Here is a 17351-nt window from a genome sequence, read left to right as displayed (position 1 = left end):
TGGTCCAGCTTCAACAGCAACAGGATAGGTGGAAAGTGTCGTCCCCGCCCCAGTCCGGCTTGTGGGTTAGGGTGTTCCCCTTGGAAGTAGGGGATATAGATTTGAATCTCCTCAATCTAAACCAGTCTCCCAGTTCCTGAAAGTCCTCTAACTACTGGGCTATTATACAAAAGGTGGATAGCAGCACCACTAGGTATTTTACTAAAATTTACCTTGGGTCCTGCACTTCTAGTGAACTCAGTGTTAGTGGTGTGAGGTGGGTGTGCTTTATGATTGTCTAATGGATTAAGAAGTTGAGTAGACTTTTGGCCCTTCCCAGCTTCAGTTTGTCTCATAACTGAGCTCAAATAGGAATGAGACTCTTGGCTGCTCAAATCAGGTCACTTATGGATATGTTCAAAGCTTGAGTCTAAGCATCTAGAAACCTTTTCAGACCAAAATGAAGGCATGTAATAAATTTAGGCCTCAAAAGGTTTTGCAGGCACTGGAAGAGAGATGACCCGGATCACTTTCTGTTAGCTAAGTTCTGCCCAAGCCGCATTTAGGTGTCTAGTTGATGGCTTTGGATCTGGCTCTATATAAAGTATATTTTCTAAGATCAAAATTTTTTTAAAAAATGGATGCATAAAAGCTAACCTCAGAAATTCATGGATACTTAAATTGGGCCCTAATGTTTTCAGAAGTGCTATGAACTCTCTTTTTAATTGATTCTATGGGAGACTTCTTAGTCACAAAGCTGTGATGGAGTTGTCCATGATGGAACTGTCCTTGAACGTGTACTCCACAATGAAAAATGAGGTGAGGGCAAAGTTGGGTAGTGGAAAAATTTAGGTTTGTGGAAATTTGGAGCAGAAACACAAAAGAGAAGTGTTGCAGATATGAAGGCTGATTCTGCAGTCCCTTCTGTGGCAAAACTCCTCCAGACATCACCAGCCTATGTAAAAGCAGTGAGGTCTGAAGCCTTGATTTAGAGAATTTAGCCTGAGGTGAAATATATGCACTTTCCCTCTGTGTATTTCATCTATTAATTAGCTAATACTTTATAAAGCAATCTGAAGGTGAACGCTGCTGCTACATATGCTGCAGAGGGTCCACAGGAAGGGCAGCTGGTGGCCAGAGGCAAATGACTCCTTTTCTCCCTAAAGGTCTCGGGCATGAGGCATAGCTCCTTCTGATGGAACATGCATTCCTTAACACACTCCTTCTCCACCTTGTGAATAGGTTACAACCTACCTGACTCCTGCTGTAAATCATGAATGCTTCATGGAGCTCTAAGGCCATTGTCTCATCTAGGGGGAGAAATCTACTCATTATTTTTTTCCTCAAATATGGACAAAAATGGGAAGAAATGTGGCTCAAATGGAAAAGGCATTAGGTATAATACCCCCTGGGAGTCAAATTGTTACAAATAAAATGCTATTTACAGAGTTAATGCTATTCTTTTCTTGGCTTTCTTTAAGTCTATTCATCTAACAGAGAGGGCCAAATTCATCCCCTGTAGTACCTTTGAAGATGAAGGAGTTAAACCAGAAAGTTTTACCATTGACATCAACAAGAGCAGTAGGTCAATGCTGAGCATTTTTAAAGAAAGTACACCCATATATTCTCTGTCCTCAAATTGGCTGTTAAAGAATTTTGAACATTTAAGTTTTCAGTAAATGGAAAATTTCAGTAACAATAGGTGGGTGGGTGGGTGTGTGTGTGTGTGTGCGCGTGCGTGCGTATATTTATATATATGTTTTTATTTTCTTTTTGGACCCCTGTTTTCCTCCAGAGGTCAAAGGAAAGTGAGGAATAAGTCCAGTATTGTAAAAAATATTTAAAAAAAATTATATGTATAATTTTTTTAAATATATATTTTTAAAATATATATATATAATTCTTGTGAAGTCTTTCTTATTTACATTTTTTCTGCTCATGTGATCTTCATTCTTGGACACTGCATTCTTACAATATACGTACCGTATGTAAACTTCATTATGATATCACAGAAGTACTCCAAGTTTCCAGTGGAAATGTTGTTTTGAGTTTAGTAAAAATATGTAAGAGTCAGCAATAACTAACCAACACACCTCCTCCCACCTCTACTCCTGGGTACTGAAGTGCCTCTGGTTCACAAGCACGACTCTTGGACTACTAAATGGTAGGGCAAACTTGGGTCTCTTGTAGCTCAGACTTATTATTCATCCACTGAAAAGACCCTAGCTGAAAGTGAGATTATAATCATTACAACTCTAACAACTGAGACATCTCAGAGTGGACATCAATTAAAGAAAGTTCAGACTCTTTATCAAGAAAGAAGCTTCATTTTAGCTTGAATCTCACACATATACCTGGCAGATCAACAATCTGTACCAACGCTTTCTCAGCTGGACCTGTCTCCATGAAGTGGATCAAGTCAGTTTCCTTGGTCATCTGGCACCCATCTGATGGTGGTAGAATATGAATTGTCTTCTGCACTCCCTCACATGTTTGATGTCTTATAGACAATGGGAAGCCATAAGTAAGAGAGGGGAGAAGGTGGTCCAGTTTCAGTAAAGCATTTAAACAAGGGTTTATCTTTAAGCAGGTGAATTGTGCCACTATCTTGCAGAACTGGCTGTATGCCTATATACTTACATAGTTGGGCCAGGGTCAGAGTGAACAAACCAGAGAATAAGAAGAATGGAAAATAAATCACAAAGAATAATGATTAAAAAAAAAAATTATGCACGCCTCTCCCACCCCCCTCCAACAACAACCATCACTGTTTTTCATGTGAACTGAAAAAAAAATACCGGTCTCCTACTGAAACCAACTTCCACCAAGTCAGATATCAGCAATATCAGCAGAAAAGGAATTGAGAGGATTATTTCACAATTTTATTGCACAACTGAAAATTAAACTTTTTCTTCTTTTAATATTTACAAGCCATTTATTTTGCACACACAATCTAAACAGCATTTTCCCCAATAAAATTATCACCTAGAAAACTTACACACAGACTGAAGCATACATGTAAACTAAGTATTTGTGTTAAATGCCACTTGCCTCAGTCTAACAATCCTGGAGGGGTGAGGCGCTTGGGAAATGGGTTATGGAAATTAGCCCTCTCTAGGGAATCTTGCCTGTTCAAAACCTGCGTGTTTAAAAAAGAATAGGGGAGCAAAAAAAGATGTTTTTTTTTTGTTTTTGTTTTTTTACCTTTAATGAATTGTAATTTAAGGACCACCTCCTCCCTCCCGCCCTCCCTCCCCCTGCCTACCTAAGTGGGAGAGAAATCAAAGGGTTCAGTATTAGTTCAGGTAGAAAGACAACCAGTAAGATAATGCAGATAGGACTGTGATCTTAAGATTCAAACCCTTCATCAGCCTTGCAAAGAAATGATAAGTGTTGTTTTATGCAATGTTCACCATAAAGGTTATGAAATTTCAGTTTTCCCCTGAAGAGTGAAAAACTACCTGTGTCACGGCAAAAAGGAGTGAGGTGCATATCAAGCCTTCCTGAGGAAACACAAAAGCCTTCCCCCCCACTTTTTATTTATTTATTTATTTATTTATTTTTACAAATTTCTTTCCTGTATCATTAAAAACAGTGTTTGCTGATATATTCATTTCTGCAAAACCATACAGCAGTAACATGATGCAATAATATTTGCAAATCATTATTCACAGTGCCCTTTGTAGTATTTTGCCTCAACTGCCATTTTCAGGTCATCGTTTTATTATTTAGGTCAGTATCTCCCCTGATTGTTAGTATGCTGTGTTCAATGGGGTGTCCTTGATTTCCACAGCACATGAGCTATTGCCTACCTATGGCTGATCTGCCCAAAATTCTTAATCAGAGAGACCAGCTTCTTGAAGATCTAAGAGTTTCTGGTTGGACTCCTAAAACCTGATGTATTCAGAAGTGAACAAATGTATTTGAAAACTGGGACCATAGTCCGTGGTCTCTTACATGCACTCAGAACTTCTTGTCTTCTTTAGGCCGAGACCACTTTTGGCAAATGGCTGCTAAATGGGAAATACTGCATGGCCTAGGAAGGAAAGTGAATATTTGTCTTCTGACACGTGGCATGCTGTCCATTGCTACCTATGCCATTATGTGAAAGGCAAATCTATTTGTAGTGTGAAAGAACAATGTAAGCTAGTCCATTTCAAGTCTTCCAACACCACTATGTTCCCCAAAGCTATTCATGGTCACACTACCATCTCATCCAATAAGTGATTAGTTATAGCTTTAAAGGCAGGATTGCTTTTGGGTTCTAAGCATCTTCTGGCTTCTTTTTGGGGCTATTAATTTTGTATTACATTAAAGTCTGATCCCCCTATTCCTAACATATAGAATTTTTGTTTTAAGTTACCTCTATTTTTCAGGTAGATACTGAGGGAGAAAGGGCTTCTCTGTACAGCATTCATAAACCAGTGCCTCAAGATGTGAAAAGATGCTATGCTCTCTTAAAAATATATGGAAAATGTAATGAGGAGGGAGACGGACAATATAACTAGTGATAATAGGGGGTACTAAGAGGAGAAGTACTGTTACAATGGGCTGAGTCAGTTGGGAAAGCTCTTTGAGGATAGGTTTTCTATAAATTTTACTTGGCATTAAAAAGTCAAAGTTCCTCCGAGTCTAACAGTCCATCAGGCACAGCAGTTTTTGTAGCCAACAGCACACAAGGGAGTGACAGGTCTAGCATCTGGCCACCTTTGATTTCCCAGCTCAAATGAGCAGATACAGCTGCATCAAGTGGGGGTAGCCTTCAGTACAAGTCTGCAGTAGAGCTAAAACTCATGACGCTGGAACTGTAGGAAAACGTCTCAACTGCTTTGCCACTGCACCACTACTTGAATTAAAGACTCATGCAAACATATGGACTATTCAAGGGACAAACATTTTGAATGTTTGTGGCCTCATATAACAGTATAATTACTTGTGGGAATGCCCTTTGACTACTCAAGATGCCCCTCTTCACCCAAAATAATAATTTCTGGGAATGCTATTTATAGAGGCACAGAGGTAAGGAGCCAGAAAGATGCCAAATGTAGGAATACATTTCAAGTCAATCGAAATATACGAATCCCATCTTTGTAATTTCCAAGCCCTTGGCTTCCTCTGAAATTTAGATCTGAAGAATAAAAAATGAGAACATTCCTAAAATCCATATCAGGGCATGCCGAGAGCTAGAGGGGCAAAAGTGAAACAGCACCTGATTGCTTTCTAAGAAGGAAGCTCCAGTGATGGTGTATACTTCAGAAAGAACTTGCCCTGTGGTATAACAGGAGCTATGGTTCCTTAACACTTATGGTCAGAAAACCCACTGAGACAGGAATAAAACCTGTGACACCACAGAGGTAAAGGACACGGTTCTAGACAACAGGGAAGCCTATTCTCTTGACTTCACTGTTGCGTGGAAAGTATCAGTGTCTTGCTTCACACAATGTTCTGAAAATGTCTGAGTACAATCATTACAGAAGAAAACTGTACAAACCTTTCCTAACAAAAGTTTTGCAAACACTGCAAACTCTGTTTTATTTATGAGCATGGAAATGAAACTAAAGAAAGCTCGTGTGAAATATTTTGGGGCTCAGACAGCCTCTCTCTCTCTAACCGTTATTTAAAAAGACCAAGTTCTATTGTATGTAACAAAACCTGACAGCAGGTATGTGCGAAACTTTCTGGCTTTTATGAATCTCTATGCATATTATCCTTTGTGAAACCTCATGAATCTATCTGCTAATCGTAAATCTTAACAAAACTCATTCATTTTTCACTTTGCATTTTACCATACTTGAAACAAATCCCAAATTTAAAAAATAAATGACAAACTTTGCCAAAACAGGTTGCTGTGACCTAGGAGAATTAATGCCAGCAGGACTGATAGGTTTTAAGGACATACAGGATCTTTTAGAGCAGACAGTCTGACCTCTTGCATAACAGGCAACAGAAACTCACTACCTATCCCAAGCATTTGATAGCTGGATTTTTGGGTTCCTCAGTAATAGTATAAATGGTAAGCAGAGGGTAATGTATAGGAGGGCAAATACAAAAGGTTTATATGCTCTCTGAACCTTTTTGCTGATAAATCTTAGGCATCGCTATGCATAGGGGGCATCTATCACTCCTTTGAGAACACTTTTCAAGTTGCAGAGAAGCACAAGTAGAAATCAATTCAATACCACTTTCACTAGGACTATACAAAAACCAAAACAGCTTGATAACACTGCTGCCTACCCTAGGCTGTTATTTCATTCGGATTGGATGAATAGCTGATGGAACAATCAGCATAGGTTATAGCTTTTAGTCTTTCTTTTTTAGACTGCAGTTGTTTTACAGCATTGCCAGGGAGTGCTGATGCTGCGATGAATCCTCCTTAAAAACAAAAACAGAAGCTTTCAAGAGCTCTAACAAGCTGCAGCTTTGCTCCAGCCATTATCTAAACAACTGTGGACTTCAGGTGGGAACAGTTTGGAAAGGATGAATGTTATGATTGCTGCCATTACCATGCTGTTTTAATTTTTCTGGCAGTCCTCCTTTGCTTGCAAGCATGAGAGGAACAGCTGTGAGACCAGCAGAGCTAACACAAATCAAGAATCTTTGAGCTGGGCCTGATTTAAGCTCAGTGCTCAGCTTCACAAACTCAACAACAACCACAATTACTTGTAACAGGAAGGTCGTGTAGTCCAGTGATCAATGAGAAATGTGCTCAGACACAGGGGGGCACTAGCCACACCATAAAAGTAATGTTCACCCCTATCTTGGCTCAGGATTTGAACCTAGATCTTCAGCAGATACTAAGTTTCCCCCTGCTTCATTACTAGGGCAAAAGATTAAGACTGGTCCTTTTTTACTTCCTCTGCTTTTTTGGCAGACTTTTGTTGTGCTTTGTTGCAATTTAAAAAGCACTCTCAAAAAAGGAGTGACAGACATCTTTTACGCTGAAGTACTGCTTGGACTCCTTACCTTGCAGATTCACATTTTTAAATACTTATGTTTAGGACCCAATACTGCAAGACTTCTCTGTGTACAACTTCCATTGACTAGGCAGGGCCCCCCACTTAAGAAGTGGTTACAGAATGGTGCCCTAAGCAATCTACTCAGAAAACCCAAAGCATAAGGTTTGATCAATTTTTTTCCACCCCCAAACCACAGTTCATACCTACTCTTTGAAAAATAAAAGCCTATCTTTCCTCAGAATGAAGGAAATTAAAATATTATTCAGAGATCAATGCCGGTGAGGATAAAAAGAAATATCAGGCAGCTGCCTGATTCCCAGAGCACCATCCATTCTGCGCATTAAATGAAACAGGAGTCTTCAGGACAAGGTAGGACAGGAACAGATAATCAAAGTCTGTATCATAATACAGCTGCACAAGGGGACTGAATTAAAGTTGCACAAACAACTTTCATTTTGGCAACTTTTCATTTTTGGGTGATTGAATTTGTACCTTTAATAATGTGTTTTAAGTTGGTTTTAATTCTTTTATATATATATAAACATAAAAATCTGTGTGTATATATATATATATATATATATATATATATAGTTACCACATATGCACACACACATGCACACGCTCACTCACACACGTACATACACACTGTAAATGAGAATTATATCTTAGCTTGGTTTGAACTGGTCTCATCTGTTGGAGGCCTATGAAACAAGTTGAGGGTAATGACAGTGTGTCAAGTCAAAGTTTCAACTTGACATCAGAACCATTTTTCTTTGTATTTTAACAACATCCTTAATGCTTATGGATTTTAACTGATTATTAGGTTGCTATGCCTTGGTTGTATGGCAGAGCTGACTGCAGTTTCAGTAACAGGTGAGACAAAGATTTGCACAGGATGATTTGGATAGGGATGATCCTGCTTCAGGCAGGGGGCTCTCCAGAAGTCCCTTCTAGTCCTACTTTTCTATGATTCTCTGAGAGTCGCATGCTGGTTTTGTATACTCCACAATGGTTTCCACTAAATTTTGAAGTGGTCACAAATCATAGAACATTTCTCACTTTGTTGAAACCATAATTATCTGTGTGAAATAAACCATTCAAACCATTATGGTGGGTACTAAGCTACGGGATGACAAAAAGTAGTATTGATTTGTAACCTGGGGTTTAAAAACTCTGCCTACTGATTTTATCTGTAAGTCAACCATTCCACTACAGCAACTATCAATATGTATGGATAAACAGACTGATATGGCCCAATGGATGAATAAATGTTTGTCCTTCTGCCTAGATCACAAATGTTTCTTCAACAGGCCACAGCAGCTAAACTTTTTTGAGCAAGTGCACAAAGTATCCAGAAAAATTTTTCTAGGAAAAACATTTAATCATATTAACCACCACAAATAACAACTTATTTTTAACAGAGTTCTGTGCCTGCCTTCAGGAGCAGGTGTGTGAGAAAGCCAGGCAGGTGGAAAGAGGACTCTAAGAAAGCTATGGCAGTTTAGATCTATGATTGTAAATGTTCTCCCAAACTATAAAGGTCACACATGCCCAGATTTCCTTTTCAAAACTTGGTGCTTGAGTTCTCCTTTAAACATATATAAATAAATAAATACAAAAGTCCTCCTCATTCAGTAAAGTATGCAGGCATGCCTATTTATAGTCTAATTACAAATCATGAACTACTCGCATAAAAAAAAGTTAGAACATTTACCAGTCAATTATGTTTCTGCATCTTCAGGATCAGAATGGAAATGTTAGTTTATTTTCTGTCATCACATGCAGATAGCCCATTTATTCCAGTCTGGTTTAATGGAGATACAGAAACTTAATTTTTAAAGTAATACTTCTTGGCTTTGAAATTCTGGAACAAAAGCAATGGCCATGGATTTGTTCTTCCCATTTGGCACTCTCACAATCTAACAAAACAGAACTCATTTACCTTTATAATTATTGATCCTCCTTCCATTTGCTGAGTTGCTGGGTTCTGCTGACAGTCCACTGAATTCTAAGGAACACCCTTATGGTATCTAGCAGAGCTGGGGGGAGTGTCTTGCAATGTCTCTCTGCTGATTAACAAGCAACAGCTCATGAAGTCCTGGCCAGTCTTCCTTAGCTAAAAAACAGACAGTGGCCATTAGGCAGATAGATGGTGGCCACAAAGATGGGGGAACTGTCAAGATATGGAGGGCATATCATCTGCCTGACATGAATTATAGTTGTATTTGAATAAAAAGTAATGTAAAAATAAAAGCATTAAAATATATACTTGATATTAAATTAGAAAATATACTATTGTACCTAACAAAACATTGCATGAAATGTACTCTTACAGGGCATATATAAATCTAACGGCTCATGCCTGTTAGGGCTTTATTTTTACTTGTTTAAAGAGATAGTGGCTGCATCCCAGGTGAAGTTATCATCATGGTTCTCTCTCTATGATAGTGTTTACTATGCTGCAACAGATACTATGCAATTAATATTATACAGTGGTGTCATTCATACCGTTGTAAGTAAAATGGTGTTGGAGCTACTGGTTTGGCCACAAATTCTGCCATCAATGAATCCAAGGTCCCATCTACATACTACAAATATTGCAGTTAGCTAGCTAATTGTGCAATTGCCTTGAGACCAGCTACACATGCAAAGTAGCTATCATGCCATATAAAGCTTCAACCAGCTATAAGAATAGACCTTGAAAATGTGTACTAATTGTACATCTGGTTGGTATTGAGCTTTAATTTGCACATGAAGCAAGGTCTGCAGGGGTGCACCATGCCCAGCTGGGCCTGGGAGTTCTGCAACAGAGGGGACTCTCAGCTCCAGCAGCTGCCTACTCTGGGTCGTGGCAGCACCCCACAGCTGCCGGGACCCAGAATCCTGCAGCAACAGATGTTGGGTGCCAGGACCCAGCTGAATCCCAACAGCCAGGGGGTGCAGCTGCCCTGGGAGTGCATGAAACCTGGCATGATAGCTACTTTGCATGTGTAGCTGGTCTCAAGGCAATTGCACAATTAGCTAGCTAACTGCAACATTTGTAATAAGTAGATGGGATCTTGGATTCATTGACGGCAGAATGTGTGGCCAAACCAGCAGCTCTGTTACATATTAAAGGTGAAAACTCAATGTGTTCAGATCATTTTAAAGCAGGAATGACTGACTTAACAGACCATCACAGTTTCTTGTAGCTTATGCCCCGGGGGTGCATGAAACCCTGGGACTGGGAGATTGTGGCAGCTATGATCTCCCAGGCCTGGGGGTTTCAGTACCCCTGATGCTGGGAGATCATGGCAGCTGTGATCCCCAGCCCTGGAGGTTTCATGTACCCCCAGTGGCAGCTGCAATCCCCCAGGCCCAGGGGTGTATGAGATACCCCCGTGGCTCAGAGTCCCTCAATTAAGGGGGCTCCCAGCCATGGGAGCTTGTTTCTTGCTGGTGCATGGGGAGCCCGGGATCAGCCTTCCCCTGTACCAACAATAAGGTGCGATGGGATCTAATGCATGATCCCACAATCACACTTGCATGTATGGCATGGCAAGAGGTGCGATTGTGTGGATTGCGCATTAGACCCCACGGTCCCTTTACCTGCATGTGTAGAGGGGCCCCAAGAGAATATTAATGGGCTCCATTAAAAAAACAAAAACAAAAAACCAAATACATGCATGCTAAATGGAACCAGATTCCTGGCACAGAAAACTGGCAAGGTTTGAGAGAATTATTGAAAGTAGGAGCTTGAGAAAACCTGATAGGTCCAACGACAGCTCAGGAAGGACAAAGCCATCTGCTAAGGATGTCAGTAATATAAAGGTATCTCTTTATTGAGTAAGGGATAAAATGGAAATTATGGTGAAATGAGTAATAGGACAGGTCGAGAATACTGCTAAATTCCAGGAAATATATCAGAGTTTCAGGCTAAGGAATTTAATTTGAAAAGTGCAGAGGTAAAAAATACAATCTAGAACATTTCCCAATTTGGCAACTTACAAGCTAAAATAGGGAAATCAGAATGTTTGGCAATGGAAGAAGAACTTGAGATAACAGATTGGGCCATGCGAAGCTTTGATCCATGATTCAATTAGGCAGAGATCTGGCCTGATTCGGGGGCCAAATCTCCGAATCCGAATTGAATCAGGAGACCCTCTGATCCTTCCAAATCGAATCGAAACCTTCCAAATCAATTCGGAGAGATTCAGAAAGATTTGGTGATTTGGACATAGACACAGCTTTAAATGTTTTTTCTACATACCTTGAGGTACCTGGTGGCTCATGAATGCTGAGATGCTGGGGTGTATGGAGTGTCTCACAGGAGCACGGGGGGCTCCCCAGTGCGCTCCGCAGCAGATCTGAAAGTGGATCAGAAGCACTTCTGGTTCCTCCGTGTTTCCCCCTGGCTTGGCGACTGGTGCCTCCTGGGTCTGGGGGGGCACCCGGAGTTCCCTTACGGCCAATTGCCGAGCCTAGGAGGTGCAGGGAGGGCCCCCAGCGTGCTTGGCGGCAGACGCGGAAGTGGACCGAAAGTACTTTTGCCACCGAGCACGTGGGCCCCACCCCTGCCAAGCTCCTGTGGGACGCTCTATCTGCCCCAGCATTGCAGCAATCATGAACCACACCTGGTACCTCAAGGTATGTAGAAAAAACCTTTAAAGCTGTGTCTATGTCCGAATCACTGATTCTCTGAATCGGCATTGAATCTTCAGATTCGGCTGAATTGAATCGGGGACAGTGATCTGAATCAACTAATTGAATCGCTGTCCCTGAGTTTGACAAAATCTGAATCAAATATGACCTGTTTCACACACCCCTAGTAACAGACATTACTGATCTATGGTGGAATGTCAGAAATCAATAGGATGCTGTCAGACCTTGATATAATTTATACAGATGATAGACATGTGGTGGGGTACGGCACTCATACTTAAAAGATTCCAGTGAATCTACTGAGTTAAAATTTCTGAGTGGAGAGGTAAGCTGAGCAGAATACACATCCCAAACTAGAAGAATACAAATTTACAAATGCGGTTATATTTCTGTCCTCTTGATCAGGAAAATGATATTGCAGGCATAATGTTTGGGGGGGAAAAAAAAAAAAAGAGTCAAGTTGGTCTAATAATACATTAATAATAGGAAATAGCTGTGACCCATACAGAGGCTGGGCAAATGTTACCAAATGGTAAAAGTTAGAGAAGTAACTTCTGAGCTTCTTAATCAACTGCATCTCAACAACACAAGTTTAGAGTACACAAGAGGACAGGCTGTTCTAAGCTTTATACTAAGTAACATACACAAGTTGGTTCAAAAAGAAAATGCAGTTAATCTATTCAGTAATAACGACCACAATATAATTCAGTCCAACATCATTTGGTAGGGGAATGGCATAAAAAACTAGCATGGTGACAGCTGACTTTGAAGGGAAGCATTTAAAAAGAAAATAAGAAACAGGTAAAAATGCCCTAAGTCAAAATTAAAATAGTTAAAACTCAGCATGGAAGATGCCTATGAATACCACAGTCACAGAGATCATGTATGCCTACTAAAACAAATAAAAGAGAAAGAAAAGAAAATACCAGCATGATTAAATTGTAAGTTTCAAAAGGTTATTTGAGCCTAATTGATAGCCTTCAGAAAATGGAAATCCAGGCCTGTCAAAGCCAATGCAAAAGAGTATAAATGGTAAGATGAAAACCAAGTGGGCTAAGAGGCAATTTAAAGAGAAAATAGTTAAAAATATAAAGCAAAAAAAACAAATGTTCTCAGTCTACCAGAAGGAGAAAGCCTGAGATAACTGGTGGGACAAGCTGCCCCTAATGAACTAAAAGGAGCAGTTAAAGACAGTAAGGGCATTTCCAAGAAACTAATGGTTTATTTGCATCAGTCTTCACCACAGCACATGTTGGACGAACACCTAACCCAGAGACCCACTCTTTCTAAGTAATAAAGTTAGAATAATGTCACAGACTGATGTGTCAAAAGAGAAGGCGCTAGAAAGAATCTATAAAGATTATAATAGTCACTGGGTCTAGATGGTATTCATCAAAGAGCTCAGAGGAATAGAAGAATTAAATAACCAGGCTGCTAAGAGAAATATGCATTCTGTCATTAAAATTACCAGCTGTAGCAGAGGGCTAGAGTACCACAAATGTACTTTTGTATGGTGCTGGAGGGATTCTGCTAATTACAGAGAGTAAGCAAACCTAATCTGATAGCAAAGAAATTAAGTGAAATGATAATAAAACAGGATTATATAACCACTAGATAAATATGGCAGGATGTAAATAAACCAGCACAGATTCCATAAAGAAATATTGTACCTCTCTAATATAGTAGATGTCTTTGAGCTAGCCATCTTTATCTCAGCTAGCACACATAAGCCTCCATAATGAGCTGTAGTAAGTAGCTGCTGGCATAAGCCAACAACAAATTACTACTTGGCCCACCCCACATCACCACCAAAAGACAGAGCAGGGCTGGAACCATAGCTAACGTTGCTATGGCATAGGTGAACAACGTACCATACTACAGGTTGTGCCTTGTAGGACAGTCTAGCCTGAACCCAACACTGATGGAGAATGGTGTTCCTTTCCCACCCCGGGGCATCATTGTGAAACAAAGAACAAGTGAACATCCAGAATTTAAACAGTGCTGTATGAAACTGCTTTAGTTACACTGAAGGACTGGCCAGCAAATTCATATAGGGAAAAATCAGTGCTTCACATCACTCCTTAGTCTCTCTTACGAATAGCCTCTGTCACCCTTACTCATATTGAGCATTTGGTGGGAGAGTATTATACAGTGCAGATTTGAGCCCTCAGCAGTGAGGGAAGTTTCTATTTTTTTCTGATATACCACAGTCAGGGCTTAGTGTTTATTTGATTTTTCCTCGCCCCTCAAACCTTTTTATATAAATCTTCTCATAAAGCCATTAAGTAAAAGAGAAAAGCACTTTGGAAAAATTAAACAGTGATATATACTTACACAGCCAACAATACCAGGGGGGAAAAAAATCACAATTACATAGAGCCTCCCTCCCCTTCTTGTCAACAATGTTGCTATTTTCCTTTTTTGTTTTGTTTTTTTGTTGTTGTTTTTTCTTTTTCTTTTTTGTTTTGCATTTCTTTTCTCACATGTACCCAGCCTAACTCACATTTGTACTTCAGACATCTGGCTTAGCTGTCTTGAATGTGCTGTAAAATAGAACCTCGGAGTCATAGGTTAGAAAGAAAACTGAGATCTAAAGTGATTAGCAGGGGAGAAAGGGCTGAGGGTCCAATGACTGGAAAACAACAGAATAAACCGAGCAAAATGCGGTGTTGATACATTCTGCAGTCCAGGCAGAGGTGTTGCTAAATACTGTCCTACATGACTGGGGGTAGGAAGAGAGACACATTTCTCTCTTAGCTGGTTCTGCTGTCTCTATTAACATTGCAACTGAATACAAATAGCCCTGGAAGGGGTAGTGCATTAAACCTCATCTCTTCATCCAATGTAAACACAACATTAATACTGAAGAATAAAGAAAATGGTAGAAAGTCCAGTGTCTTGTGTTCTGTGTGTGTTTTGCTTGTTAGATGTCCTGTCCACCCTCCGAAATACTTCTATGGATGTTGAGGTTGTGAACTTGACCAGCCCACATTCAAGCAAACATTCACACTCGGATTCCCAACACATTCTCTTCTCCCCCTCAAAATGGGGAGTTTATTCCTCACAGTTTTCTCCTTTTATTATTAACTCCTTTAACGAAGTAGTTCTGAGAGCCTGCAGCAGGCAGCTTGACAGCACCCAGGCTACTGAGGTCTAGCTGCCATGCTTATATTTCCTGTTCAGCAAAGAAGTCCACTTAAAGCCCACGGCGCAATGCTTTCACCACTGGACATGCACTGAAAGAGCCCGCTGGTCACTATCCCCAGCAGAAAATGCATTCTAGGGAACATCCCTCTTCTTGCCTTTAAAATGGTAACAGGCTACAATGCGCCCATGTATTTCACTAGACACGTGTGAACAAATTGCTCTGGTGAAAACAGACCTTACACTGACAGGTCCCTTCACATTCTGGCAGAGGCACCACTTTTCTTTACTGGACCTCTACAGCTGGGGATGGACAAGAAGCATGAAGGGGACCACTTCCTTTCAACAAAAAGGAATGGAGGGTAGGGCTGGCAGAAAGGGAGGGGGGTGGAGGTTTCCAAATCAAACAGAATTAATTTGAGGATAAAAGATCAGCTGATGCCATGAAAATGCCTACACCAGTAACACACCTTCTCTATAGTGCAGTGTTGTATATGTTTCCCCTCCATTTCCAAGGCTAATTCAGACCTTTGGCTCATCCTGCATTAACAAGGCCATCCATATGATCAGGACCACCGTGAAAGTCCATAGGTAAAAGTTCCCTTTTAGAGTAGTGTAAATTTGCATTTCACAGGACAGTGACCTGAAGATCTTCCTTTACAAATAAAAAGCATGTGGAATTATTAAATAGCAACATGAAATCCTATATTTTCTCTTTGCTCTGCAGTTCTGCGAACAAAAACCTTCCCCTCCTACTCTCCACTCCCAACTCTGTGCGGTATGATAGGTGCATGTCCAGCCTCTCTTATTCACCCTTTGCGAACACTAAAGCTGAAGGCTGGAAGGGGAGGAGTGGAGAGGTGGGGGGAAGGGAGGCGACTACTGAAAGCAGTCTGAAGTCATGTCACTTCAAATTTCTACTGTTAGAACTGCTGGGTATGATATAAAAACAAAAAGTGTCTTTCAGTTCCAAGTTAAAAGACTGGGCCCCAAACATTAAGTGGCTCCTCCCTTCAGTGTCTGTTTCCCATAAATGAGTTCTGTCGTGCTAGCTGTTGTTCTCTGCCGTGAGATATTTGAGAGCTGCAAAACCATAGCGACGAGACATATCCTGCTGGAACTCCTCCTTCAGGGTCTTGAGACAGATGCGGTATTGCTTGTTGGAGCGAAACTTGGTGATGTCGAAGCTGGGAGCATGCGGCATGTGGATCATATAGGCATTGGGCAGCACTATAAATTCATATTCCTGGAAAAGAAAGACATCAGCAGTGAGAAGTGCTTCTCCTGCAATGAACCTTTCCTCTGTATTCACACATGTACACCGGTCTTTGCTGTGGCACATATAATGGTGCAATGTAAAGCACAGAGGGAAAAATGTAAATACAGACGAGACTGGTCAAGCCAATCTCTTTTTCTTTTAAATGATGTATAATGATGTAAATGGAAGATATGAATCCTACCTTTCCCTTTAAAATGCTTACACAAAAGGAAACCAAAGTAATAGAGGTACAGAATTAGCATAATATCTTAAACCTGGTCTACAATAATCTTTTCTTATCATAGCAGGGGAGCAATGAGGTGAGATCTCTGCTGTACCTAGGCTTGAAGTAGCCCCTGGTATAGATGCAAGCATACCAGCAAAGCTGCACATTTGCCACCATGGCTTATTTTGCTCAGGAGGGCTGGAATAGGCTATACAGACAAAACCACACTTTTTCCAATTTGACCTGTGCTCATGCTAGAAATGCTCAGTTTGACCAGTATACTTACAGCAACTGTGAGCTTCAACTGCCACCCATCTTATCCTCTGGAGGTATTCTACCCATTTTCTTTATTTAGAGCTAGTCAGGGATTTGTGATAAAATGTTTTTTATTGAAAAATTCTGATTCATGGAAACTCACATTGCTGTAAGGGGACTGGAGGGTCCCTTGCAGGTCACACCATACACACCTCTGTGACCCAGGATAAGACACCTCTTATATATGTGTAAGCCTCTACAGGGTCAAGTAAGTACCTTGCGTAGGTCATATGCTTACTTTAAGTTGTATTCTGCATTGAGTTCTATGTAACTTTTAGTTAAGTAAGTCACACTTACTTAAAAAGATACCCTTTTCACACCAAGACAAAAGGCTGGGGATAGTAACAGATCTCTGAGCCAATCACCATTATACGCTTACTGGTTACTTAATATGTTGCATTTATTGTGTGAGTATTGGACCCTATGCTGAATACTGTTTGTGGTCCACATCTAATGTTAAGATCGCTGTACTTATAAGACTAAAAGCTGTGGGAACTGAGTGAGGGAGTACTGGTGCTGAAGAGAGCCAGACCATTGCCACTGCATCCATGCTGGACTGCCCAATAGATAGTGAACACACATGGCTGATTGCTGCCACACCATCCAGTGAGTCAACCCTTTTGGGACTCGCATTGTGTTGTTCAATAAAGAGTCTGAAATGTTGCCTGGTCCTCTTGAACTCTCATTACCCATTTCCATAGGAGGGGTCATAACACTCGAGCTCTCCTGTTGGAACTAATTAGAAAGTCATTAGACTCTACCGTGCAGTGAGTAGGGCCTGGGATGTAGGAGACCCATGCTCAATTCCCTGTTCAGCAGGAAGCATTATAGG

The 17351-nt window shown here is 40.6% G+C and overlaps 1 protein-coding gene across 1 annotated transcript in view; it reads right to left on the bottom strand.

Moving 5' to 3' along the window:
* Positions 1 to 11938: 11938 nt before the first annotated feature.
* LARGE1 (LARGE xylosyl- and glucuronyltransferase 1) overlaps positions 11939 to 17351 on the bottom strand; it is a 363795-nt gene continuing 358382 nt past the window's right edge. Inside the window, exon 14 of the mRNA XM_019515316.1 lies at positions 11939 to 15966. Within this exon, the coding sequence (XP_019370861.1) occupies positions 15769 to 15966 (198 nt within the window). The 3' untranslated portion in view covers positions 11939 to 15768. The remainder of the gene's footprint in view (positions 15967 to 17351) is intronic.

This window comes from Gavialis gangeticus, unplaced genomic scaffold (assembly GCF_001723915.1).
Source record: "Gavialis gangeticus isolate Ggan-Ray unplaced genomic scaffold, GavGan_comp1, whole genome shotgun sequence".
In the NCBI taxonomy this organism is placed as follows: Eukaryota; Metazoa; Chordata; order Crocodylia; family Gavialidae; genus Gavialis; species Gavialis gangeticus.
The sequence above is the reverse complement of the archived record's forward strand: the minus strand, read 5'-3'. Positions and strand labels throughout refer to the sequence as shown.